Below are 26,322 nucleotides of genomic sequence, written 5' to 3'. Positions count from 1 at the left end.
TTGGGGTTTTGTTTTTAAAGCTACTTAATAAGAGCAGTTCTCATCTGGCGGAAATCACACTTCTGACCTTGGAAAGAATTCTTCTCCATAATCCTTTAACACCATGAAACTAAAATCACCATGAAACTATAATTTGACTTCTTGGTGGAGGGGGATGGGGAATTATTTTACTGTTAAACTACCATTTAAAAATAACTGCACAACTTGCAGTTTTTTTTTTTTTAAAAAAAAAAAAAAAAAAAAAAAAAAAAATGGCACAGTGCAAACCTTCCCCCCCCCCCTACACAATTTATTTATATTATATATAAAAAAAAAAAAAAGAGGAGCAGGTTGGCGTTCTGCTGCCAAGCCTTGTTTCCAGCACATCAAACTAGTGATCCTGAATCACATGCTGTCGCAAAGCTTCAGGAGGAGTTGAGAGCACATTTCCACCCAGGCGAGCGCACAACGGAGCAGCAGGGTGCTACCGCTAAACCGACACTGCTACACCACTGTTAGGGTGGAGTGGTTTCCACATACATGAGCGATGATGGCAGCCTTCTGAATTCCATGCTACAAAAGACACCGACACTCAAAGAAGAGGAGCTCCACAAAGAACCATGGTGAGAAACTGCACACAGTTTTAACAGGATGCAATGAGTGGAAACTGCATTGCTGGATGGACAAAGGGTTCTAGAGTTCACTTTATTCTATAAACAGGAGCAGATTTAAGTCTCAATGACTTTGTGAACTGATCTTCAATCTAAATAAATACACTGGCTCATCATATAAGCACAACTGGATCTATAACTTGTTTTGTTTATACCTCCACATTCACAAACTCTTAATAATATAGGACAGCCATACTTTTATTCCCAGGTTAAGTTCAATGAAGTCAGACATACCTATAATAAATAAATACTGCAAGACAATATTAACGTTAACATCAAGCTGCATTAAAACTGAAGTTGACTAAAGCTCTTCGAAGTCTTCAAAAACCCCCATTTAACACTCACTGTTGACCAACTGATCCCATAAACATGAGTAACAATCCACATCGTGTTACTTACCACCAACACTGAGGAACAGCAGACATGAGTTGTAAACAGCATGGAAGCGAGTTAAATTGAGGTGGTTCGACACTGACTATTAGAGTGCTCTTTACCGCCATCTGTGGGCTCCGTGAGTCATGTTCACTCTGCCACAAGTAGAAATTTTATGATAGATACGTGAAAAGATTGTAATGAAAATAAATAGGTAGTTTATTCACTACTAATGATGCAGTTCAGTCTAGAACGCACAGGGGCACTATGTATGTACTACTGTTCTTCCATAAGAAGCAACGATACTGCAATCCCCTCACAATAGGAACTCGCATAATGGGATGATTCCGTGGAACAAATTAGCCCAGTTATGTGGGGAACGGGTGCATTTCAATAAAGCCATGTGCACACGAAGCACGTAACTCCAAGACTGTATGGTAGAAGGGTGCAGTGCAGTGCTGGGTGATGGATAAGGAGATCCTCTGTAATCATTTCATGGTTTCCCAGGAGTCGAACTACAAAAGCCAGAAGGTAACTTGAGGAATCAGCTGAAATTGAGCGCATTTCATCAGTCAATGTGGCTCTCGATCACAGAGCAGCCAGAGACCAATCCTGTCAGAATGTGGCCGTGCTGCCGGGGGAGGATATCGGAAGCCTGGGGGTAAAATACAGGTGGTCCTCGAATTGATACGGCTCATGACGGTCATCCTGTCAACCTTATTATGTTATTTTGAGTCCCGATGTGTGGCATCATAACGTCCAACGCGGACCGCTCCATCTGCTGTACACCGGCTGGTCGTGCTGCCGCAAGGCTCCGTATTCGAGTTATTCAGCGTGTTTACGAGTGACTGCATTTCACTTATTAAAACTTGCTTTTATTTACAAAACATTTAATTAGTGGCCCCCTTCAGGATACTTTTCAATTAAAACTCCTAGCAAGTGAAAACATGAGTGTTCTGGTTGTGCTAAAAAGAAAAAGCAGGGAAAAAAAAATTAAATGAAAATGAGAAATGAAAGTGAAAATAGTGCAGCATGAAAATACTATATTGTGCTTATCTTATTTTCATTTTAATTCAGTGAAATATGTGAAAAATTCAAAGCCCCCTTATGCAACGCATCACTACTGCATGTTAATTGTTTATAAATCTTTATGGTTTACACAAAACAGCATGAGGGCATTTGTGACCTTTGACAAGGTTACTGGAACGGAACCCCGTACTAAGAGAAGGACTTCACGTTTCCCTAGGAGACGTCGGGCACCACCAATGGCGCTGTTTGACTGGACCTTCATTATGGATCAGAGGTACCACGTGCTTAGCTATTCACGAGAGCCTGCAGCGTTTCTTCGTTTTACTGCACAATATGCGGTTCTACTGAACAGACTCGTACATTTCCATGCTGGACATCTTACAGGAGCAATTCATATTGAGCACCTGTCTCTAGGGATCCACAGCTACAGCCCTCCTGAAGCCTGAAACTGGAACCACACAAGCCTGAGCTTCACGACAAATTCGGGAGCCTGGACCGGTTCTTTATGCAAATACCTTTTGGTGTGATGCTCCATTGGTGCCTCGAAAGCTCTTACAAACCCTGACAAGTGGCCAAAACACTGTGGGCCCAAATCCAACTACCTGCTGTCATTGACATAACAGGTCCCTGCTGCCATCTTATTTCTTTATCCGTGCAGCGCGTGTACGAGTGCCAAGAAGCGTTCTCCTTAAAGAAGGATGGCAGACCATACAAGGGACTAAGTCGCAAGGCTCTAGGTTCAAAGTACAGGAATTTAAAAATGCAATGCCGTTGACACGTGTTTTACTTGGCTGAATGAGCCTGTGGCTTGGAGTGGCTTCCTCTCCAATTCGGCGGAAGCGCCGAGAGTCCCGCAGGCTGTCAGGGAGACTCTCACCTGGGTTTGCAGGGAGCTGCTGGTGGCCAGTAGGCCCTGGATGTGCTCAGGTGGGCAGTGGGTGAGGGCGAAGGCCACAAGCTCTCTGCGGGCCTCCAGATCCCGGTATATGTCACACTGGGCCAGCTGGCTGCAGACGAGCCACCCAGGAGTATAAACTGAATGACGGACAAAAAAAAAAAAAAAAAAGAGAAAAGAATATAGACATATATTGGCAGTCATACAGGAAGTTCAAAACCTAAAGTCTGCAGGTTCTTTGTTGAAGTTGCAAAGGGGTAAAATGAGCTCCCATTGACCCTCAGAACTACTGAATCCCTTTCTCAAGGCCCAACTCCTTCAGACGCACTTCTCTCCTGTCTCCTGATCTGCTATGTGCGCCATAAACTGGGAGTGGACGCGTCACTGGTCACTCAAAGCAATGCAGCCAATCGGGACACAGTCCTGGTATCATAATCAATTATCAAAGTAGCTATGGACTGTGTCAACAGGCCAAAGGTGGGTCAAAAACAGGACTAGCTAAATTTCTGATATTCTGATCTAATGTCATTGCATAATGTAACCCAAGGACAGAAAATTAAGATTTTCAGCAAGGGCACGGGGCACATTGATGGCATGCAACAGCATCCCACCGCTGAGACTGACGCTCCTGGCTATACAGATTGCGTCGGCAGACACACTATTTTTCAATGTCGCCAACTTTTTTTTTTTTTTTCCCTGTGTGTCAGTGTGTGTTCTGGTGCAACTTGTTTATTACATTTTCATCCCCTCCCTCTCTCTCGTTGCTCCCCTGCCTCTGAGGCAGACGATGCAATCTGTTCAGATGCCACTATAAATGTGTAGTGATTACAAAGCGAACGGGGGGGAATCGGCAGTGCGTTTTCAAAGCATCTCGGAAACAGCCGCAGAGGCCAATTACAACTGAGATCAGAGATTTGCGTGAGGAGGACAAGTCCCTCCGAGCTCCAGCAAACCACAGTGTCCAGCCAAGCTACCTGGACACATCCAAATGGACCCCTTCAGACAGCCTGGATTAGTCAAATCTGTCATTAAAGTGCAGGTTTAACCACCCGAGTGGCCCACAGAGGACTTCAATGAACAGCCCACAAACACACCTCCATAGAGCCCAGACTGCTGGGAAAGAAACACAGTCTTCCTCATGAAACAAATCCAAGTGAGTAATAAAAAGAGAAAATATGCAGCAAGGGGTTGAAGAGGAGTAGAAAATACATTTTCAAAATATCCTTTTCATTACATTATACGTATCTGTCATTCATCTTTTGAAAAATACAAATTAAAAACAAAAAAAAAAATATTTATTTCAACAAACAACTCATTTCTCTCTGTGCTTTGCTTGTTGAAATATGTATTTTTTGTGAAATACTATTTGGAATTTCCAGAGGCAGAGAGCAATGAATTGCTGTAAGTGTCCACCAGGGCGGCGCTCTCCTACCTGCAGCCATGAGCTCCTGGCAGTGGATGTAGGAAGCTTTGTGGTCCTGGCACTTGAGGGCCTGTTCTGCCAGCAACGCCAGCACCTGGCCCCTCCGCGTCAGCTCGTCGTCACCTAGGAAGACATACATGCTGTACATCTGAACCGGGGACTGCAGGTCAGGAGGTTGTGATCGAGCACCAGCCCTCTGCGGGTTAAGGGTTGTCTGAGCCAACAGCCCAGTGCAACCTCACGGTTCGAAGGATCACTGACAAGCTGAGCCAGTAGGGCAGCTGTTTACACAGTGCCATCTGTAGCAGTAGCCGGATTCACCGCGTACCAAAGACAGTTGCTAGGTTACACTGTGAACCCGCCGTTCATTTACACTGTACTAGAGTAATATTTATTTAACGTCCATGCAGACGATGTTAGCCAGCCCTGTAAAGGTAAAGCACTACATACTGTACACATGGAGCTTGGACATATCATCTTACTCAAGCAATTTGCTCATCTGTTCAGGAAACACAGATAAGCTCCAAAAAGTTGGGTGCACCTGCACCACTAATTGCTCCTTTTTAATATCTATTTCCATTTGGTCTCGATTCATGAAGGGGCAATGGTGAGGCAATGCTGTGTTTTTGAACATGGAGAGAAAAGCACTGTGCGATCAATGACTTAACAGTCACATACGGCAAGAGGAACCAGGAGTCCTTCACCCCTGCATCAGGACATTCATCTTTCATACAAGTGCTTTTATTATTTATTTGTTATTATTTATGTGAATCCTTTCTCCAAGGTGACTCACAATGTTAAGTTTGCACACAGCTACTCAATGATTTACCCATTTATTTAGCCGGGTTATTTTTACCACATCAGTTCAGGGTAAGTACCTTGAGAAAGGGTATTACAGTAGAAGCGAGGATTCAAATCCGGGAATTTACACACAGAGAGCAGTGTTCAGAAACTGGTCAATTTTGTCCCTCCCCTGCGGGGCAGTCATTCCTGCGCTGTGAGGAACAGAAGAATAGGTGGCGCAGTGATTAAAGTGCAAGAGATGAACCCAGAATAGAAGTTTGCATGTTTGAATCCAGCAGCTGCCTTGTCCTCCTCCATCTCACACCCTGAATCAAGGCACTTATCCTGAAGTACTACAGTAAAAATCCAGCTGTATAAGTGGCTCCTGCTCTCTGTGAGAACAGAGTGAAGATGAGAGACTGTAAGAGCAACTAAATAATGTACCAGAGTATGGAGAAGCAGATACACGCTGGCAAACCCGGCTCCACGTGGCTCAGATTACTGCAGTAGCTCGCAGACTCACTCGGCCGGCCCTGGTCGAGCTGAGGAGTGGGGGTGGGGTTTGGGGGGGGGGGGGGGTCAGTGCTGCTACAGCCGGTCGGCAACATAGCAGAGGGAGCAGGAATCTTAAAGCCTTGCTTCAGGCTGTGCACTCATAAAAAATGAATTCCTTTTTCTTGCCCTCAGAAGAGATTTCTTTTTCCACTTTTTTCTGTCCATTTTGGACACTTTCCAAACCGGGAAGTGTGCTCCTCCTCCCATGCTCGAGACTCCTGTCGCTTTTGGAGGGACAGAAAAGCTGGACTGTGCTGGTCCCCCCTTGTGCTGCAGCAGACAGCAGGTGGACCTGATCTGTTACTGAACTCGAGGCAACAGGCCTGAATCCCGCACCAGGCTCTGCTGTCGAACCCTCGAGCAAAACCAGAGCATATCAGGTAATTACTCAGCTGCGCAAACAAATCTGGGTACAGAGACGGTTACAGTTGTAGGGAATCCTGGACGAGGCTATCGGGCTAATGGGACAAAGAAAGAAAATAAACTTGTGATCGTGTTGCGTACAAGTGCAGTCTTACCTGCTACGCGCAACAGAGCTGCCAGGTCGAGGAGGAGAGCCGACTGCCTGTAGGCCGTGGGACACTGCTTCACACACTCCCGGATGAGCGTGAGCCGGTCGCTCCGCAGGCGCACTGCCGGAAGACAGGGGGCAACACGGAGTCAGATTGAGAACATTGCATTCTCCCTCCCTCAGGAGAGAGCCCCCATAGGCTGAGCCTGATCTTATCAATATACACACCCCGTGAGAAATAGAGAAAGAGAATGTAGTGCATTTTGGGTAGACAGACAAAGGTAGTGTAATGCTGTCTGACTGGTCAGTATGAGGATCAAACCCTGTTTTGAAAACACACAATTAATAAAAACATGCAAAAAAAATTCATCTCAGGTCAGTGACAAAAGACCAAAGTCTGCAATTTCCAAAATTATAGCTGGAAGTTCTTTAATATCGACTCTTTTAACTTTGGTGCCATTTGGGATGTAATACTTGCAATATTCGTTTCAGAAATTAATCTAGCAAGGCCATCTGTCTTCAGAGCAGCTCCACATTTCTGGTGGGGGGTATATGATTTCTGGGGGGCATATTTTTGATACGTCGCCTGATCAGTGCTTCACTTAAATATGAACTGCGAGGAACACCTGGTGAACATGTGCACCAGAGGTGGGAGAGGGCAAAGTCTGAACTCCCTAAAGCCCCCCAGAACACTGAAAAGGCACTTTCAGAAAAACAGAAAACCCACATTATTAATAACTATTATGTTAACTATTAATCATCCAACACTTAAGTTTATACACTAAGCTACTCACAGCTACTTGCCCATTTATACAGCTACAGGGTCATTTACACTATCAATTCATGTAATTACCTTAATCAGGCGTACTACAGCAGGAGTGGGATTCGAACTTAGGCCCTCTAATTGCAAGGTGACAGATCTAACCTCAGGGCTCTGAGGATTCTCAATATGAGGATGGGATCAGGATGCAGACTTTGAAAGTAGTGCAGTCAGCCTTTTGTGCGGGTGAAACGCAGCGTATGGGGAAACACGGCAGCGATCGCATAGCGCAAGTGACTCAGCAGGTGACCGAGGCTCCAGCGCCATCAGTCGCACTGAGAAGACGCTGTTCCTCAATCAGGACGGGGGGGGGGGGGGGAGGAGAGGTGAGCAATTTTAAATTGGAGCTTCAGCATCTAAATCTTTTCAGTGTAGATCTAGAAATGCTTTGACATACGGTCTGTCCAGGCTGATTTACGATTATATTTCCTCATTTAGCAGACGCTTCTCTCCAAAGCAACATACATTACATCTCAGAGAACAATACCTGTGTATTGCATGCATTGCTAACAGAAGAAGAGAACTGTTGCGTGTATGAGGCACATGAGAACATCCACAGTCATTGAGCATTAATCCTGCAGGCCACGTGATCCCAAATGTGTGTCCACTGAAAGGACTTCATATTTGGCTTCATATTTGTCACACAGTACGTTCCCTTCACACAAGGACCCAGGTCCAGAGGATTTGCCCAGAAGCTGGAGGCTTCCAGCTGGCAGCCTTCTGTCTCAGAATGTCCCCTGCGACCTGCATTGCTCCAGCAGGCAGAAGTCCTCATGAAAACCAGGAAGTTTATCGCACCAGAAACACAGAGGAAGCTTTAAACACAGTCCTGCAGTGTTTGAAAGGATTTATTTTGCGTTTGGTCATTAAAAAGCATTGAACCACATCCTGGGGTTCAGCTAGGAGAGGAACATTTGGTGTAAGGGAAAAGTAAAAGGACCGGAGCATTCAAGGAGCATTCAGGTTCGAGGCTACACTCCCCTCCGAGGGCCTTGCAGGGCTCCAGCCCAATTAACGCAAAGGCCAGATGCCGCTGCTGTTCAACCCTCCAGCGCTCCCTCTTGATGGATCAGCCTAAGGGAACCGGTTACTTGGTTCTAGTGACTCCTGCTGGGCGGCAATGTTTCAATCCACATACAACAGGCGGCTACTGGACTGGACTGTGTCTGACTGGTTGAAAACTAAACTGATCAGTGAAGCTCTTAACCTGAACCGCACCGATGAAAATGGTCCAGCTGCGATCCTTCAGCAATCGCTTTGGATAAAAGCATCTGTGAGCTAAGATGACCAAGTAAACACAAAGGGCAAAGAACAAAGGCAACATCTAGTCTGTGTGAAAATCAGAGTCACATGTTCCAGGCCATTTAACCATAATCTTCTTGACTGCCAAGTACCTCAAGGCTTGAAATTAAGGCAATTAATTTTACCTTCCTTTCCTTATGATACCCTTATTTTTGCACAGTGCTGTGTTGGACATAATTAATGATTAATTTTCAGCTTACTTGAATTACTATTTGACAATTCCAGTGGTGTGATATATTATACACATAAAACCATAGACCAAAATATACATTCTCAGCAACCTGTATCTAAAATTTTTCCCCTTTCCTTTTCTATTAAGAACATGATCTGTTGGTCTTGGTAAAAAGATGATTCACAAACACTGGTAAACCCTGTGTGCTTTCAGTACTGTACCTTGTAAAGGGAGGATCTTAACATCAAAGTCTTCCAGGTGGCTGAGGGCGCTGATCAAGTCCAGCTCCTCCTTGATGGGAGGGGGGCAATCCGAGATCAGCTGTAAACAAGAGCTGGGAGAAAAACAAAGATTACATTTCCATTTCAGCATTTCAAGGAAATACAGCACCCTCTAAAACATAATAAATCCCTGGTCTCGCGACATATGGCATGCCCTTTCGAAGGGCAGCATGATACGCTAGGGAAAATTCAGTCAGGGTTTCCAGAGTGATTTTCTTTCCTGCAGACAAAGCAAAGTTACCCAGTTTTTATGGCTTTCTAGAGTAAAATTCAGATCTGGTAGATAGCAGACCTATAAAGTGCTGAGGGACACCCTATAAACGTGTGCAGCCATTCATTAAGGCACAACAAGATTGCTGCTAAGGGCTTAACCCCTGTAGCTAAGGTACAGATAAGTGCCACTGAGTCAAAGTCGATTCTTGGAGACAACTTGGTGGTTTTCGTGGTAGGGGTGGGTGTGGAACTGCTTCATCGCTGCCTCTTTTGTATGCCTTTGGATTGTAGGAGTAAATTCATGTGAACATGGGTAGAACATGTTAATGCTGCACAGAGGCGGCTTCAAACCCGGACCCAAAATCACAGCCCAGGAACCGTGAGTCATCAGCACTGCCCCACTGTGACCCTAAACCTTGCAGAAAAAAAGAACCCGGAGGAAAAAACATGGAGAAAAGGGGGAAAAAAATAATTAGTCCTCCAAGCCACTAGGTGTCATTTTGAAAGGAAAGGTAACCACAAAATCATGGTAGAGAAAGCACAGCTAACAGCACCTTGTTTTACTCACTGAAATGTGCTCTGCTCTGGGTGCAGACACCAGAGAAGAAGCCCTTCACCCCGTCACTCCGACCATGCGAGAGGCACCCCCCTCTGGCACAGATCCCCTAACGCTGAGAGCATGTTTCACTGTAAAAACGTGTGGACAGCTCACAACGCAGAAATAACTCCGTTACTTATTTTACAGAGCATAAATCGAATATCATAAAGAGTTGAGTGCAGGGATTCTTTACTAATACCTCAAAGACGAGGGGATTAAGGCTCTTTTTGTAATTACAAGAATCTATCACACTGGGAGAAGGCAGTACGATTAGGAAGACTTTCCGCAAATAACTCAGAAAAAGGAACTTGTTTGTGGATGCCAAGGCATCTCCGAGAACAACTCTTCTCAAAGTCTGAAAGCTTTAGGACAATTCCAAATCTAATTTAGCAGCACGCTGACTCCAAAATAGGACATGTTCTATCGATGGGGGGGGGAAACAGCACACACGAGAAAGCAAAAAGGATTTACTCCTCTTAACATTCAAGGGCAGCCTTGAGAAAACGCGCTTGGGAAGCACTAACTGGCAACCAAAAGCAAAAGAAACGCACTTGAAATGCACTCCTCGTACCAGTGTGCGGATTGATGTGTGCTTATTTGTCAAAATGGATTTGCACAAAAAAAGGAGGAGGGTGTCAAAGGAACATGAATAATTTAGGCTATATTGCTTCCCTTGCGAAAATTGCTTCCAAATTAATGTAAATGAGAAGTAAGTGGTGGCCACTTTTTTCCATCTTCTGAGCAGCTTTAACCCACGAGAAATGGAGGCGGAGAGATTTCCCCAAAGCCGCAAAATAATGCTCCTCAAAATCAGATCAGTACTCTGATGATCACCTCAAAGTACAACAAATTTATGGAATCAGAAAATGAAAATCTTCTGAATCACTGACTCCTTTCATATAAGCATATTACCATTTAAAGAATTAAAAATGCTCTTATTGTAGCGGCAGGCCTGGATGAACTGCTGGGCATACCTTACGAAACCATGAGCTCCCTGTGCAAGCAGTCGGTGAGCGGTGTGGGTCGTGACCCTGGAAGTGTCACGCTACACTTCAGTGTCCATGTTTAGCTGTGTCAGTTTTCGCACGGTTGCTAAATAACATCATTATAAATTACTTATTTTTGTTCATTTATATCTTGGGGTCTCACACGGGGGTGTCCACTAAAATTCAAGTGGTTCCTGGGAAGACTTAGGACAATGAAAGTACTGTTAGCAAGGCTTACACTTTAACTCAAAGCAGGGTGCGGTATTGAATTATATACAATTAAGCAATCCATTCATACAGCATAGCAGGGTAACTTTTACTATCCATTCAGGGAAAGTTGGCCTATCGATTGTGCTACAGCAGGAGAGAGATTTAAACCCAAGTCCTTTGAGTGCAAACAGATGCTGTAAACACCACACTACCTGCTGGACGCATTTTGCTCACCAGTTCAACAGAGTGTTGATCTAATGTCCATCTTTCTGTACACGTACAAGTCGTCCCACTACAGTGAAATCAAGTCCCCAGAGCAGAGGGACTTTCTGCTGGGAATATCACCAAGGTAATACAGTTACTTATGTTGTCACACCCTGGGAGGTTTTCGTAGACAAGTGGTTTGAGGCCTTAGACTTAAGATTTTTGCAGAACGGAAGCCTGGAGTCTTGAAGGTAAAGTTTTGGGAGCGTAGAGGAACCACGGTAGGCGTCATCCTCTATTCATTTTTGACACGTGGCTACGTGACATGCTGCCAAGGCACCACGGAGACTGGAGGTGGCTGCCGTTGCTTCGCTCCCTCTAAATCTCGACCAACCTTGGAGTCCTCGCTGCCCGCAGCTCTGAGCATGGCACCACTGCACAAGTGCTAATTCCCAGACTTGGGTTCGAAGTACAGCCCTAGCGAGGGCCAAGTGCAAGGGCCCAGATTGTCCTCACCAAGCCATGCAGAGAATCCTTCATTATCAGGCCGCCCCAAATCGTGGTCTCAAAGCAAAAGAGCCTTCAGAAGGAATGGAGGGAACAAATTTTAGTTCTCTGCTTCCGCTGGGTTTGCATTGGATTAGTCCGGAACAGGCACGCGAAGGGTAATTGGAACCTCAGAAAGAGCGTTTCTGTGAATGCGGTGTAATTGAACGTGCGTACTGTCGTACTCTTTAATCCTAAGGGACTCAGCCCTTTTCGCATTGGCTAAGGACGAAAACTCAAGATTTTACATTAAAAACTGATTGATGTCGTTTCCACTATCGGACCGGCCCCGAGTCTCTCTCGTTATTTTCCAGACTGTACCCTTCAAAGGACGCGCCTGGTTGCCAGCAATTGGGAGACGTACATAACAGGATATTAGGTATCTGTCGATAAACGTGTAAAAGATAAAAATTCAATTAGCTTTTCAGAATTAAGAATGACCTAATTATTTTCCCTCAGCTTTTCTGACATATTGTTAGGGTAACTAAGAGAAAAGCATTGTATTTCATAGGCTATATTAATAAAATTTCAAAAAATCAAAGTCTCAAAAGCAATAATCAATATTCTTTTATATACAAAAACTCGCTCAAAATGAGTAAAAAGTGAACTGCAAAGAGAGAAGTTGGCAAATGCAACACCAAAAGAAAAAACTGACATCATGAGCATTTCCTAAGCCAGGTGAAAGGTTACAGGCTAGTAGAAGAGATGTGGCACAGCGCCTCCTGGAGCAGAGGTGGCGGTGGTGTGAGGGCAGTACCGTGCAAGACTCATGCAGCTGTCGCTGAGTGTCGCAGAGGAGTTGAAGTACTCGCGGGCCGCTGCCAGGACCAGCTCCACGCTCCTCTGATACGGCACCTTCGGGGGAGACGAAGGGCCGGCAGGGATGTCCAAGGAGATGGAACTGCGCTGCAGGAGCTGTCCCGCCAATCGGATTCCCTCCACCCGACTGGAACACAGCAAACTCTCGGCGAAGATCTGGCAGGGGGGCGGAGCAAAAGTGAAAGAGAGGTGAGGCAAGAGAGCGGGGAAGATAGAGAGGGAGAAGAGAGAAAAAGACACAGGTGAGAGCCAAACGTGGCGAGGAGAGGAGGGAGGGAGGGGAGACGTGAAGATGCTGGAAATTACAACTCATGCTGCACCACTGATGGGGTAACATTCCCACCACAGAATGAAACCTCCCAAAAAAAGAATTTACAGTGCAGCTCATCCAGAACACAGTGTGGGGTTTGTTTTTATGACGTGCAGTGCGGGATCCTAATTCTCGTTAATGTAACTCTGTGCTTCGTAATTAAATGGCTCCATTCAATCTTGTTAGTACACACCACACTGTGTACATACATTGCATTAATCAGGCAAGCCCCCCAAGCCAGAGCCGCTGCATCTGAGGCAGAGCACGTGCGCCCAATGCCACACCCCCTCTGGGAAAGACGACCACACAGGGATTTAGGGGATTTGCCCCTTGCGAACTCTGTGCTTGAAAGAAGTAGGAGTCTCATGGGGGTGTTGGGGAGGGCGATGGGCTGTGCCGAGCAGGAATCCATTCTGAAATCTAGTCTGTGAGGTTAATTACCGTGCCCCAACCCTGCTACAGCAGATTGAGCCATGGCTTCAAAACGCACTTCCAGGAGATGATCTCAAAGCAAGTTCACGTTTCACAAGTGGCTGGCTGAATGATCCCAGGGGCTACAACCCACGACAAGCAGAACCAGGGTTCTACTCTCAGAAAGTGCCGCGGACCCCCTGTGCCGTTCCCATACCTGCCGCAAGGGGCACGTCGTCAGCCTAACAGCCCTGTATTAACATGGAATTCAGCCAAGTTCGTTGGAAGGGGAACTCGTTTAATTGTCGAAAACAGTTTTAATTCTCCCAACACAAAGTATAGCCAGTTCTCCTCCAGCGGAGATGCCAACAACAGTACATCCATCAGGCCTCTAAAACTGTGTCTCACTGAAGTCCACCCATTAATTACAGCCCTCAATTACTGATTCTGATGTGTCTGGAGACAAAAGCAGAGGGATGGACTGCTGCGCAGAGCAAGTGTTTATTCTGAGCCTGGATATATTTATGCCAAGGTATTGATGGAAAATACATCCAGAAAAGCAGACATTTAAACCAGCACCCAGTAAACAAGCACTGAAATGCACTTGTTCTTTTGCATAACAGGATTCATTAGTTCTGTGAAATCACCCCATTAGGCAAATTCCCATTGTGAAGGGATCCTATTAATGCCATTTCTCACAGGGAAGAAATAAAAATATAATTTCCAACTGACTTGACACTTAATATACCCTTTTGCACTTTCTTTTGAACCTTTTCAGGAGACATTTTGATAAGTTGGCAGAAAGATGTTTGTAATGCAAAGAATTAAAGGTCAGTAGATCATTGCTCATGTCTTTCGCTCTGCAATACGCACAGACTCTATGCTGATGGTGGCTGTGCACAACATCAGATGTTTGATGCTAGACAACCTTCATTTGATCAAGGCTTAATTTTTTCCACTTCCGTGGTAATTTAGAGGTTAAGAGATCAGATTTAAGCAGAAAGCAGCCAGAGTAACACCACTGAGGGACAAAAACATTTGGGGTTTGATATACCAAGACGTTTATCTCTGTTCGAAACACTGAAACAAACACTAACCATTCTGACCATCAAAACAGGAAACAGGGCCATGGAGAAGGGAGAACAGCTGTAGCGTGCGATGACCCACCTGGCGGCAGGTGTCCGGCTCCAGACAGGTGTACACGCTGCGCTGTATGTCCAGCATGTCCTGCAGCAGCCCTTTCCACAAGTTTTCACTCACTGGAGGTGTCCTGATGCCAAAAGACAACACCTACATTCTCTGGCCTTTCACTGCTCCATTCCACCCCCCACCTTCATACAGCTCTCAGGATGAAACAAACTCATGCAGAGAAGTGTTTAATTTACTGTAGGCACCTCATCAGCGCGGCGCCCAGGGGACTCACTTGCGTCCGACATGACGGGTGAGCTTCACCATCAGCTGGTGGGCCTCCTCTCGGCTGCTCTGGCTCTGCTTCACGAAAGAGATGGGCTTCTGCAGTCCGTGCTTCTCCAGCACCTCGGCCACACTGCCAGGAGGGGACAGATACTTTTCAACTTCGGACGTTAACACTCCAAGCATTCGGGTCAATCAAAGTTACTCAAAGATCAGCCAAACAGCACGGAACCTTCTGGGACCTACATCAAAATCAGCATGATGATGACACCTGTCCCCCCATGTACTCTGTCAATGGCAATGCAAATATTGTGTTCACTGCATCCAAAAGCAATTAAACCAAATAAAGAGGCACTCAAACAACAACCTTGCTCCGAATCGCTGCGGGATTCTTCCCGAATTAATCCTATCAAAAACCCTTTTTACTCTCATCTCTGATTAGCATGGATGACAGCTGCTGGGCTAGATGAATTTTGTGAGTACTTATTCTGTGTCAAATGATTTATACAAAGCAGTCAAAAATGGCACCAGTTCATTTCTTTAAGGGAACTAGGAGGTTGAATCCTCATGCTTGATAATTCACTATTTTCCCCTCCAAAACATCCCAGTATGTTACTTAAACCGCCAAAAACGTGTCAAAAAACGCTTCCAGGGATGCAAATTGGGGCCCAGCACATTTGAAGTCCGCTTCGGATCAGCCTCTTGTTCCACCAGCACCTGCTCCTTTGCCCTAAGGAGTATTTCCCTCGTCATAACATGAGTGACAGGCTGCAAATGGAGCCGATGATCAAAACAATGCAGAAGGAGGCCCACCTCTGGATTGACTCAATGCCGTTCTGAATCACTCATAGCACTGCCTTCACGTTTGGAAAAGGCCACATCATTGGATGTGCCCATCGAAACACTAAACAAAGGCCAATCTGGAGAGCAAACTAACAAGGATGGAACAGGATGACGGCGAAACGCCAAGCTCTAATTACAGCTTCAGAGGGTCCGCCTCTCCCTTCCAAAGAGAATCACAAATAATTACAGAGCGCTCTACATTTGGCTGATGTTTCATTACACTCAGCGGTTCAGTGCTTAACTGAAGCTAATTTAGGGAAATGTAACAGAAAACTGGATTGGCGGGGGGGGGGGGGGGGGGGGGGCACTTCAGTAAGTACTGCTTCATAAATGTCAGACAGACAACAGTATGTGAGGATCATGAGCAAAAAAAAAAGTTGGCAGCAATTCATCGTTTGATACATACAACGTACGAGTACACGGGTATTGAGTGGAGGAGCGGACAGAATCCTTGCCTTTCAGTCGAAGGACCTGGGTTTAAATCCCTGCTTCCACTACAGAAACCTTGATTGAGGTACCTACCCTGAATTGATACAGTAAAAATTACGCCGCTAAATATAGTAGTTAAACCAGAGTAAGTGGCTTAGCGTACAAAACCTTTGATTGTAAGTGACTTTGGACAAAGGAGTGAAATAAATAAGTTTTTTTTAAAAAAAAAAAAAAAAAAAGCTCTCGCCACAGAAGTAAACCCACATGGGGCAAGTGCTTTGCAGAAGCATTTTTCAGTCATTAAATAATTGGATGCCTTTCGCTAGTTTCTACCCTCAGTCCTTTCTGTGCTCAGTCAGCTAGAGAGGACTCCGCAAGAAACATGATCCCCGACCATTTCCATACGCAATGCTGTGTTGATGAGAAAAGCTGTGGAGATGGAACAGGGCGCGCAGTCATGAATCCCACTGAAGAAAAGAGAGTGTGCCGTGATTCCCCTCCATTCGCCAGCATCGATTTACTGAGCTCTTTATTCCCTGCATGATTTCTTTGACCTTGACACGTGAGCTCCGCATCCTGCAGTAGCACATCGCCACCAGAGAGGGTCGCGTGTCTAAGGAATGGCAGGAGCCCTAAACCATTTATTATTATTATTATTATTTATTGATTTGACCCCTTTCTGTAAGGGGTTTTACAATGGTTTACTCTTTTCTAGAGCAGAAAAAGTATTTTACTCTGAGTATTAAAAAAGGTACAATTTTTACTGAGCAAAGGTACCACAGATGGCACAGGAATTCAAACTCAGGTCCACTGACTGAAAGGCAACAGCTCTTACCACTATGTCACCTACACTTCGTGCATCTTACATTTCGTATATCCTCAATATATCTTTGAGTCCTAAAAATATCTTGCTAGATATGTCCTCAAGTCGAGAGCAGACCAACTAGTCTGTACAAACCAAGAGATGTCTTGCTGTATAAAAATTTAATCGCGCATAATGGTTTTTAATTATTAATATATAAAATAAACGGTCTTAAACATGAAGAAGATAGAAAGAACAGAGTAATTCCAAGTTGTATTAGACAGGTCAGAGGTACTGGACACATCACCTGTCCTCCTGTCCATTCGTGGGGGTCAAGAATGGTTAAAGACCCAAATGGTGAGGAGACAGCTACCCAGCGGACAGATCGACTCGGCAGCAAAGTGAGATAAGAAAAGAGCGCTCAATTTTCCTAACTGTCAAACTGCGAAGTGAACGGCTCTGATGTCCCAAAGGCCACTGCGAGGTAACGGAGAACCACGCTGAGCCAAGGCCATTATTGCATTTAGCTTCGTGTGTTAAATTGTGCGTGACTCCTCTTTCTATTATTCAGCTTATTTCTCCCCTTCATCCCCTGTCCCCAGAGCCTGCAGACATGACAGGGATTGCGCTCTTTCCCCCTCCCCCTCCCCCAGAGTGTAAATTAAACCACTTCAGTCCATAGGTGTCATTCCTCAGTCGTACCTCAGGTGCTTTTCTAATTTATCCACCTGGTCGTGAAGAGTCCTGGTCAGGTTGGTTTCTGGCCTGCTGGGAAGAAAAGGAAAATCAGTCACACACACTCGATGGCACCGGTGCTCCGTCTCCATGCCGACACCAAGTGCAGCTCCTTGGACACACGATCACAGAGCAAAGTGTCTCACTTTATCACTCTAATGTAATGGACAGAAATGCGAGCAGAAATTACACGTTTTCCACCCACGCACACACTCAAAATAAACGCTCATAGTAAGTGTGTGATAATAACCTAGAAAAGCATAACGGACGACGAGACGTATGACGTGTTATTTACTGGTGGAATTGTATGCCCAGAGTTCAGCTGAACAATGTGATCCTTGATGAAAGAGACTAGCCGGTTCATTCTCGCCCGCAGGAGTATAAAATACCCGAGTCTAAGCGGCTGCGCCTGTCCTCTCCTCTTATTTTCAATCACTTTTCCTGGCAGCTGGAAGCACCGGCAACTAGGCAGTAGTTACACCATCATGACTGGATTTGTGGATCTTGGCCAAAACGGTTGAAAAGCTATCAGGAAACAACCCTGAGCCAAAGTTCACACATGATTGAAGTCAGAGCGCTGTGAAGGTACTCTACGGAGGAGAAGTCCAGCTTCCAGGAGACACTGTCAAAGCTGACAACGTGATACAGTGTCCACTTGTCGAGATACTTTGACATCTGGAACAGAAAATCTCAGCCCAAGCTCTTCAAGGATGTTTTATTTTAGGAGAATTCAAATAAACTGTATCCATTTTTGAGAGTACCTTCATTTTTACCTTTCACTTTTATCTTTTACCCACTTAGTGAGAGTTTTTTTTAAAAAAAAAAAAAAGGTCTACAGTTCTCAATGGGGGTAAATCATGGGCTACTTCGTACGGAGATTAAAAACAGGGTTCACTTCTCATTGGAGGCAAAACATGGCTGTTTTTTTGCTAAGGGTGAAAGCACAGGGTACATTTTTCACCAATGCTAAAAACAGGGGCTGCTTTTTACTGAATATCACAGAGACTCTTCCACATGGGTTGTCTACACCAGATGGTGCTGTTTGACTCTGACCCCCCTCACCCGTAACCTCGCTGAGGTAGACATTCCAGGATGTCGTAGCACAAGGAGAGCTGGTCGTCTCGCTCACAGCTGTAGATGCACTCCAGGGCAACAGACATGAGCTGGTCATGGTCTCCAATGATCTTCTGCTGACACTGAAAGGGGAAGAAAGTGCTAGGCTATCATCATCACCACCACCACCAACACCATCATCATCATCAGACGACCTCATCTACATCATCGCAGCCATAATTATGTCATTTGTATCAGTGAACTGTAGCAAGCTAAAGATATGAAATGAAATTCAAACAAGAGATTATTGGTTCTGCTTGCTGTAGCGTCACTCCTCATCAGAGGAATTAAACATCTGCAAACAGAAAACACATTGTGTCTCAACTGCACATTAAATCTTCACTTGCACCCATTGTGTGAAATGCGCGGTTTCTAATGCACTCTTGAATGCAGTGCTGCCAAATGTGTGGAATCACAGCCTGGCGCCTTTACCTATTGAAATTGCGCCTTTCAGTGGCCCCTTCCTATAAATTGCTCATTCATTCAATACATTAAAAGAGATGGTACAGTAAAAGTCTAGACACGACCCTCTATAATTCCACAAGAGGAAATGGAGTCTCCGGGGTAAGCAGGTGACAGGAAGTGGGTTCCCATCGAGCCCATTAACACCATTGTGCTGACTCAGACGCTATAAATGTATTGGGATGTTTCCTCTGAGCGCAAGTGCGGTTTCAGGGGGGACGGCACCCTCATTAGTGCAGCTTCTTTGATTCATAGAGATAAGACGCTAGCAGGAACACCACAGTGCCACTGCATCCACATGGGAGCGTAGCAACTCGGGGTGGGTCTGTGGTTTGGTTGCGATTAGAATGGTGTCATGGCGGAGGGGCCAGCAAGTGTCCCTGTCTGCTGGTGTGTGGAACAGCCCAGCTCACCCAAAGGGGAACGCTCCACCGTCCATCAGCCTGGATGTTGTTTTCTAATCAACTCTGCGGGACGCCGGTGCCAAGAAGGGCTGGGGATAGCCCGTAAATTTGCCCAGCCCGTGCGCGAGTATAAATTCAGCCCCTAATGCATTTCACGTTCGCGCCAGAATGAATCCTTGAGGGCCACTGCAGTAGCGCCGTGCGGCCCCTAAATTTCAGATGTATATTGCTTTCCCCCAAACATAAAACAGCAAGGCTGCAGTCGCCCGCGCGGCATAGGAGCTATCGAGCACGGTAATGGGTCCGGGGCCAGATCCAGGCGGCACCCCTGGGGCCATAAATTGGCTCCGCAATGAAATTGCGGCGGGAGCCATGACCAAAATGGGCTTTGCCGCTAATGAGCTACGGACATCGGCGATGGCTTTTCGCACGGCCTGTGGAATAAACAACGCAAACCTGTTTTGTTTCAACAACTGGAACAAAAAAAGGAATAAATAAATAAATAAAGAGCACCATTAAATAAAGAAGTGAAATGCTATTACAACGGTAATTTCCTTGCTGTCCAGGCGCCAGAGATAATGACTCACGTCAGGCTTGGAGTGCTGGAATATCCTGAGCGGGAGGGAGAGGTCCTCGTTGGACAGGCTGACCAGGTACTCCCGCAGGATGGTGCGAGCTGAGCCCGGGTCACGGCTCTCGCACCTGTGCAGGAAGGGCACCATCCACTGGTAAGCGTTCTTCACATAGCGCTCTTCGGGCGACTGATGGGGGACACGGCAGAAAAAGAACACATAGCTCAGAGGCATTTCCTTTTGCTAAAAATGTGCCATGCATGCTTTACAAAACTCAGGTGTTCTGAGTCCCTCCCCCCTGGCGTTTTATCTGTAAAATAAGCATGAAACGTCTTTTAAACAACAACAAATTGCTGTTCCGCCACAAACAGCGGAACAAGTCTCACACCTGCACTGTCTGACATGGCGAATTCCCAACAAGCAGCGCTCGCGTGCGCTTCAAACGAACAGGGCCAACGCAATTATGTACTGCTGTCAGTGTGTGCGAATCAGCCTCTTCTAACAGCCTGCTGCAACAACTGTTGGGAAACACGGGGGGAAGAGCGTGCAGGGAAAGCAGTGCAGCTCACGCCAATCGTCAGCAGCTTTTAGACACTTGCACGGCCCGTCGCCGAGCCCATCGTTTGTGGACGGTGTCACGCGCACGCCGTAGTCCTGCTGGTAATGTGTGAGTCAATGTGACGTCACTGTTATACATTAGACAGTCTGCTAATCAGAACATTGGCGAAGCCCTTCGATTCATCGCTTTGTTCAAGCATCTCCTACTGCTGATTAACGACTCCGTGGCAGTGCTGTACAACTTGACTGTACTGCTCTTAAACATTCTTATGCTTACTACTACTAGTATTAAGGTGATTTACTCTACTAGGGTTTCTATACTAAGCTACTTACAGGAATTTCCCCATTTACATAGCTGGGTCATTTTCACTGTATCAATTCAAGCAAAGTACACTGCTCAAGGGTACTACACAGCAGGAGCTGGGATTTGCACGGAAACAACTGCAACCACTATGCCACCTGCTGGTTCCCATATGTAACATGCAAACACACCTAGGAAGTGTGTTTCTGAAGCTATGGTAAATGTTTACAATGGTCCAAAGAGCACAAGTCACATATCAGTGCTGAAGGAACAAAGTCTGCAGTGAAGGGTTAAAAATAAGAACATTAAAGTGTTTTGTGTCCCCCCCCCCTTGACAGCAGGCAACAAAAATTTCCCAGTCCCTTACATAAGAACACAAAACATGAGGGATGTGAGCAGAGACTATTTCCTGTGGCTCTCCAAGTGCTGTGATTTTTCTTGCAGATATGCCACCTTTTAAAGGTCCACTGATTCCGATGGCGTATTTACAGTGCCGGCAAACGTGCGTGTTTGTCAGAAACGCCTCCGGTCCTCTGCAGGACACAAAGGGAGGCATTTCGCTGTGCACTCTGACAACAAGGGCCCTGTGTTTCATCTTCCTTCCTGCAGAGCCTCAGCAGGTATGGTGGCCGATCCTCAGGCGGTGTTGAAGGCCGCTGCCGTGCTCGGCTACCCCGTTTGGCTGCCTCGGGCTCTTACCGGGGAGGGGCCCCGCCTCCGATTGCCCCAGGCTTATTGTTAGTATTCACACAGATCAGCGTGGAAGCCATAGACCCTGTTCACCGATGAATTACACACAGCACTGTGAACTCATTGATACGGCGAGGCCTCGGAAAGCTCTTCATTTTCACATTCGCGCGCTTCACGCCAATGTGACACGCCGCAAATCGGCTCCTCGGCTGCATCCCTGCAAGCCCTTTCCCACAAAATGGTTTTCTGGAGACGGGAACTGTAAACAAATTAGCTTAATTACACGGATAATCCAAATGTTTGCTCGTTCTGTGCAAGGACGCATACATCCTGCTTATTAATTAATCCTAGTTATTAAGACGAATATCAAAAAGCTATAAAAACGTGTGCATGCGTGTGTGCGCGCGCGCGTACTTGGGTAAAACATTCAGCAACTAAAAATAGCATCAAGGCTGCAAACACTAATGCATTGCTGCGTCGCATTTCATTTACCAAGGCATGAATTCATTACAGTCTCTCTGTTTGGAAGCTGTTTTAAACATTAAGCCTGGTGATGCAAGCAGTTTAAACACAACCATTTTCCAACACTACTTGTCCTGGATTTATGTTGCTAAAATGCTTGAAAACTTTGAAAGCACTGATGGTAATAAAACACATTTACAATTATTCATGTAGCAGACACTTTCTGCCAAAACCACATACGTCTCAGAAAGAAGTGTTTCAACAATAAAAGAAGAGTCATAGATACAGTCATTGTCAAAGTAGTCAGTTTGTCCAAAATGGTCAATTTTACCAGCACACATCACGAGTGACTGCATATAGATTTGATAGGAAATATAGAACTAATTGAGACATAATTTAGCGCAAGTTTATGGAGCAGATAGGAGATTGAGAGAGAAGTGGGTCTGAAAGAGATGTGCTTCGAAACTCTTGAATATTGACAGCAATAATTTCAGCAGCTATGAGGGAGAAAGGGAGCTCATTCCACTGCACTGCAGTCAAAATCAAATATTTTTTCCACCAACCCTTTCATTTATGCTCTTTTGTTTCAAATCAACAAGATCCCAGAACTTCACTAGCTGTGCATGGTCTGTGTAACACCAGAGCTTGGACTCACGTTCTTCATGAGCAGCCTCAGCTTGTCGATGTCCTTCATGTGCTGCAGTTCCCTCAGCGTGAGGCTCAGCTCGCCGGCCTCGTACACCAGTGTCTCCAGGGTCACCAGGTCATCGCACAGCTGCTCCAAGCCGGGAACGTCCCTCTCCCTGCCGAGGCGCACCAGTGACAGAGCGCAATCCACCTGCAGACAGGCAGCAAGAGAGCACTCTGGTGTTCATCACTGAGGAGAGAAAGTTGCCCAGGCTTTGCACTCATTACCCTGAAGGACAATGAGTCATGGGATCGAGATGCTGGTACGATGCAAACAATGCCCTCCGGGAGCATCAAGGCACCTTTTAAGTGGTTCTCATGCAAGAACCTACTTACTTAAGACTGACTGACATTTTAACTGAGAATTTCCCTTGAGAGCAAAATGACTACAGCCCATCCTCAAATCCCCTGACAGAGAGGTCCGCAAGAACAGAATCGACAGCATGGACCAAAATGCGGGAATAAATGCTATTTTCAACTGTCTTGCCTCGGTAAAATAAGACTATTGTTCCTCAGGGACTGGACTACGAATTTATGGCTGGAACTTTAAGCCCATAAACACAAAGGAAATTGAAAGTGCTCTTCTGGAAAGTGTCCGCAACTCCCATGAGGAAACACACTTCACATGCAAGAAAGATATTCTCTTGGTGGCACATGTACAATGACATCATCAAAGCGTGCCCACCTGCCGGGAGCAGCTGTCAATGTCCCCTGCCCGTTGCAGGTACCAGTCCGTCAAGAGCTCGATGGAGGGTGTCGCTGCTCGGAACCGGAAGAGCTCCGGCTGTTCGTCATACAGGAAGCGGTCCTCGTCCTGCACATGGCACTCGAGCACCGCCCTGGGAGGGGGGGGCGCAGAGTGTCAAGGTGATGTGAGAGCTGGGGTGGCTCACGTAACGCACAATACCCACAGATGAACTGAATGCCAACAGGACTGACACATTAACTGTAGAGGATGCTCAAAATTACAGCCATTACAGCCTGCGCCTAGCGGGCATGGTGACTGTGCGAAGCAACCGGCACTCGTCTCCCGCACGTCACAACGACAGCTGTTTATTCAATACTAATAAGAAGACAGTGATAGGCTTCTATAGATGGATTTGTAACACAATTAGACACACTGCAAGTGTCAAGCGAAGTACAACTGCAGTGTGACCATAATTATTGTGACAGCAGTGCTCATTTAACAGGTCAGCTTTCCTTTTCAGGTTCAAACTGCCACTTGTGCTGTAGCAGGAGGATGGCAGGACAAGCAGGTCAATGTGTGGGGTGTCCCTACAACACAGGTGGTTGCTTTCAGATAAGGGCAGGGGGTGTAGTGGTTAGAGCTGCAGCATTTCTAGGTTTGGATTTCATCTATTGCTGGAGTACCTTAAGAAGCTCAAACATGTAAATCACTTTGGGGGGAAAAAAAAAAAAAAAGTTCCACAAATTAATAAATATAATCCAAGTTTAAGACCATCACTGCATTTGCTGTGCGAAACTCAAGAGCTGACTGCTCACTATGCTTGTGCCAGACTGTTATGCTCCTCCACCTTTGCCCGCCTGGTGGTCCCACACAGAAAAGGTCCAAAACAAGAACCAAAGGTTTTCGATTCCAGCTCTGATATGGTGGAATGATCTCCCTCTCTGTCAGAACTGCTGAATGCCTCTAAATATTGAAGAAGGGTCTCATATCATCTCTCTTGGACTCACTTCATTCCAGATTTCATATGAGCACTATATAAGAGCACCAACTGTGTTTTTTTTCTTTTTTAAGAATTCAAAATCTCTGCAAAACTACTTCTGTAATGCATACTGGTCTATACGGTGGTATGCGACAAACCGACTGTACTCAGACATCATGTGTCTGGATCTAGACTCCTCCGTTTGTTGATGTAATGCACCTTTGTATTGTTTTTCGGACAAAAACACCTGCCAAATAAATGTAATAAGTGCAATAAAGTTGTGTGCTGCTGGGACTGATGGTTGCTGATACTGACACAGTGGCAGTGCAGCTAAGTGCACAAGTGTTCCAAGACAGAAACACTTGGCCAGAGCAGATCTGGACATAAAAGTGTGTTCTTCCTGCACAGGGCACTCTGTGGGACAGGAAGTTACCTGCACTCTTGCTTCTCACACCAATCCTGCTCCCGGTGCCTCTGCTCATCCCAGGGTATCAGCACCAGGTTGCCTTCGTCGTCATATCTGTGGAGTGAACGGGGCAGGACAGATATATCTTAAATGCTCATGTATCTCTAAGCACAACAGCTTACTTAAGCTTACTTATAATATACTGAAGGTGAACGAGGAACATGACCCTGATTAATGAACGCCGACTTATTTGATTGACCCCTCTCCCCCTTTTTTCCTGTAAATTCTTGCTGGGTTAGCTCAGGGCAGGAGGTGGAATCCAGGATTGCAAGGCAAGAGTTATAAACATAGTGCCACCTATTGTTCTTTGTAATACTAAAGCAGTTACCTGGCAGTAACCAACAGCAAGTGCTTTACCTTCACACTAGTGAAACTGTATGAAACTAACACAACTAATTGGTGAAACACACAGTCCTATAAATTGCAGTTGGGTACCACTAATCCAACCTAACCTATGACTAATCAATCTAGTTCTTAACCTAGTCCTATGAGATGTACGTTGCTTTGGAGAAAAGTGTCTGTCAAATGAATAAATGTAAATGTAAACCATTTAGTAATCCTACCCAATGAGATTCCCTTGGACAGATTTATGGCTCTTCAGACACTTAACATTTATTCAATTACCAGACACTTCTTTCCAGGGCAACTTACAATGTTACAATTATTTACCCATTTATACAGCTGGGTAATTTCACTGGAGCAATTTAAGGCAAGTACCGTGCTAAAGGGTACTACAGCTGGAGGTTGGATTCGAACCTGCAACCTTTGGGTGCAAAGGCAGCAGCTGTAATCGCTACCAGCTGCCTTTGCACACTTGGAAATGTTGAGTGGCTTTAGGGTCCTAATTAAAAACCAAATTTTCACAACTTTTACAGGAAGCTTACAGAAAGTTTTAGAGATCTTAGTCATCCCACTCCTCTCAGTAAACATATAAAACTCCTGGTTATGTCCTCATTAAGTTGTACATACTGCTGCAAAATGGTACGCAAAAAGTAACCCAAGTCTGCCCTCCCATCAGCACCTTAGAACAAAGGTACGCTCCAATGTGGCCAACTGGATATCTAGGACCAGCTTTCTCCAACAAAGGACCTGCATGAGAACATCTGCCCACAGAGCTCATTTGGGGGGGAGTGCTGTCGTTCCCTTCGGTAATGAAAAGAGACATTTTCTAAAGCTGCTCTCTGTTATTACCGCAATGTCCCACTTAAATTTTGAAAATAAAACTGTGTGGAAGCACTCTGTGGGCACCATGGATACGTGAACCACCTGAGTGACCGTCTCCACCTACCCAAAGCACCCCCGAGGACCACAGACAAGTCTCACAACTGTGAGAAACACAACCTGCACTCATCTGCAGTGGAAATGGGCCATTTTGTCTCACGCTGCACTTAATTCACTTTAATTACACAGCAGACACTTTCCTTCTTTTAAAATTATAGCTTTTTTTTTTTTTTTTTTTTAAAAATAAAAAACTAAAGTAGACCAAAACCATGCAAATGGGCACACCTGAGTCCTTTCTGGGACTTGAACTGATGACCACTTGATAAGTTCAGGTCCTTCACCAGAATGCAACCCATCCAAACCCACAGCACAGCAGCTTTGAGGTCCCAGTGCTACCCACTGCACCA

The 26,322-nt window shown here is 45.6% G+C and overlaps 1 protein-coding gene across 1 annotated transcript in view; it reads right to left on the bottom strand.

The window, feature by feature from the left end:
- nbas (NBAS subunit of NRZ tethering complex) overlaps positions 1–26,322 on the bottom strand; it is a 118,480-nt gene that overhangs the window by 62,557 nt on the left and 29,601 nt on the right. The window contains exons 22-34 of the mRNA XM_018730316.2: positions 24,662–24,748; positions 23,247–23,400; positions 22,530–22,712; positions 19,879–20,052; positions 18,375–18,508; positions 17,280–17,342; positions 14,514–14,636; positions 14,258–14,360; positions 12,308–12,525; positions 8,734–8,846; positions 6,226–6,339; positions 4,379–4,492; positions 2,929–3,086 (exon numbers count right to left, since the gene is read on the bottom strand). Coding sequence (XP_018585832.2) covers positions 2,929–3,086; positions 4,379–4,492; positions 6,226–6,339; positions 8,734–8,846; positions 12,308–12,525; positions 14,258–14,360; positions 14,514–14,636; positions 17,280–17,342; positions 18,375–18,508; positions 19,879–20,052; positions 22,530–22,712; positions 23,247–23,400; positions 24,662–24,748 — 1,738 coding nt within the window. The remainder of the gene's footprint in view (positions 1–2,928; positions 3,087–4,378; positions 4,493–6,225; positions 6,340–8,733; positions 8,847–12,307; positions 12,526–14,257; positions 14,361–14,513; positions 14,637–17,279; positions 17,343–18,374; positions 18,509–19,878; positions 20,053–22,529; positions 22,713–23,246; positions 23,401–24,661; positions 24,749–26,322) is intronic.

This window comes from Scleropages formosus, chromosome 1 (assembly GCF_900964775.1).
Source record: "Scleropages formosus chromosome 1, fSclFor1.1, whole genome shotgun sequence".
Classification (NCBI taxonomy): Eukaryota; Metazoa; Chordata; class Actinopteri; order Osteoglossiformes; family Osteoglossidae; genus Scleropages; species Scleropages formosus.
This window is presented reverse-complemented; position numbering and strand designations above follow the sequence as displayed.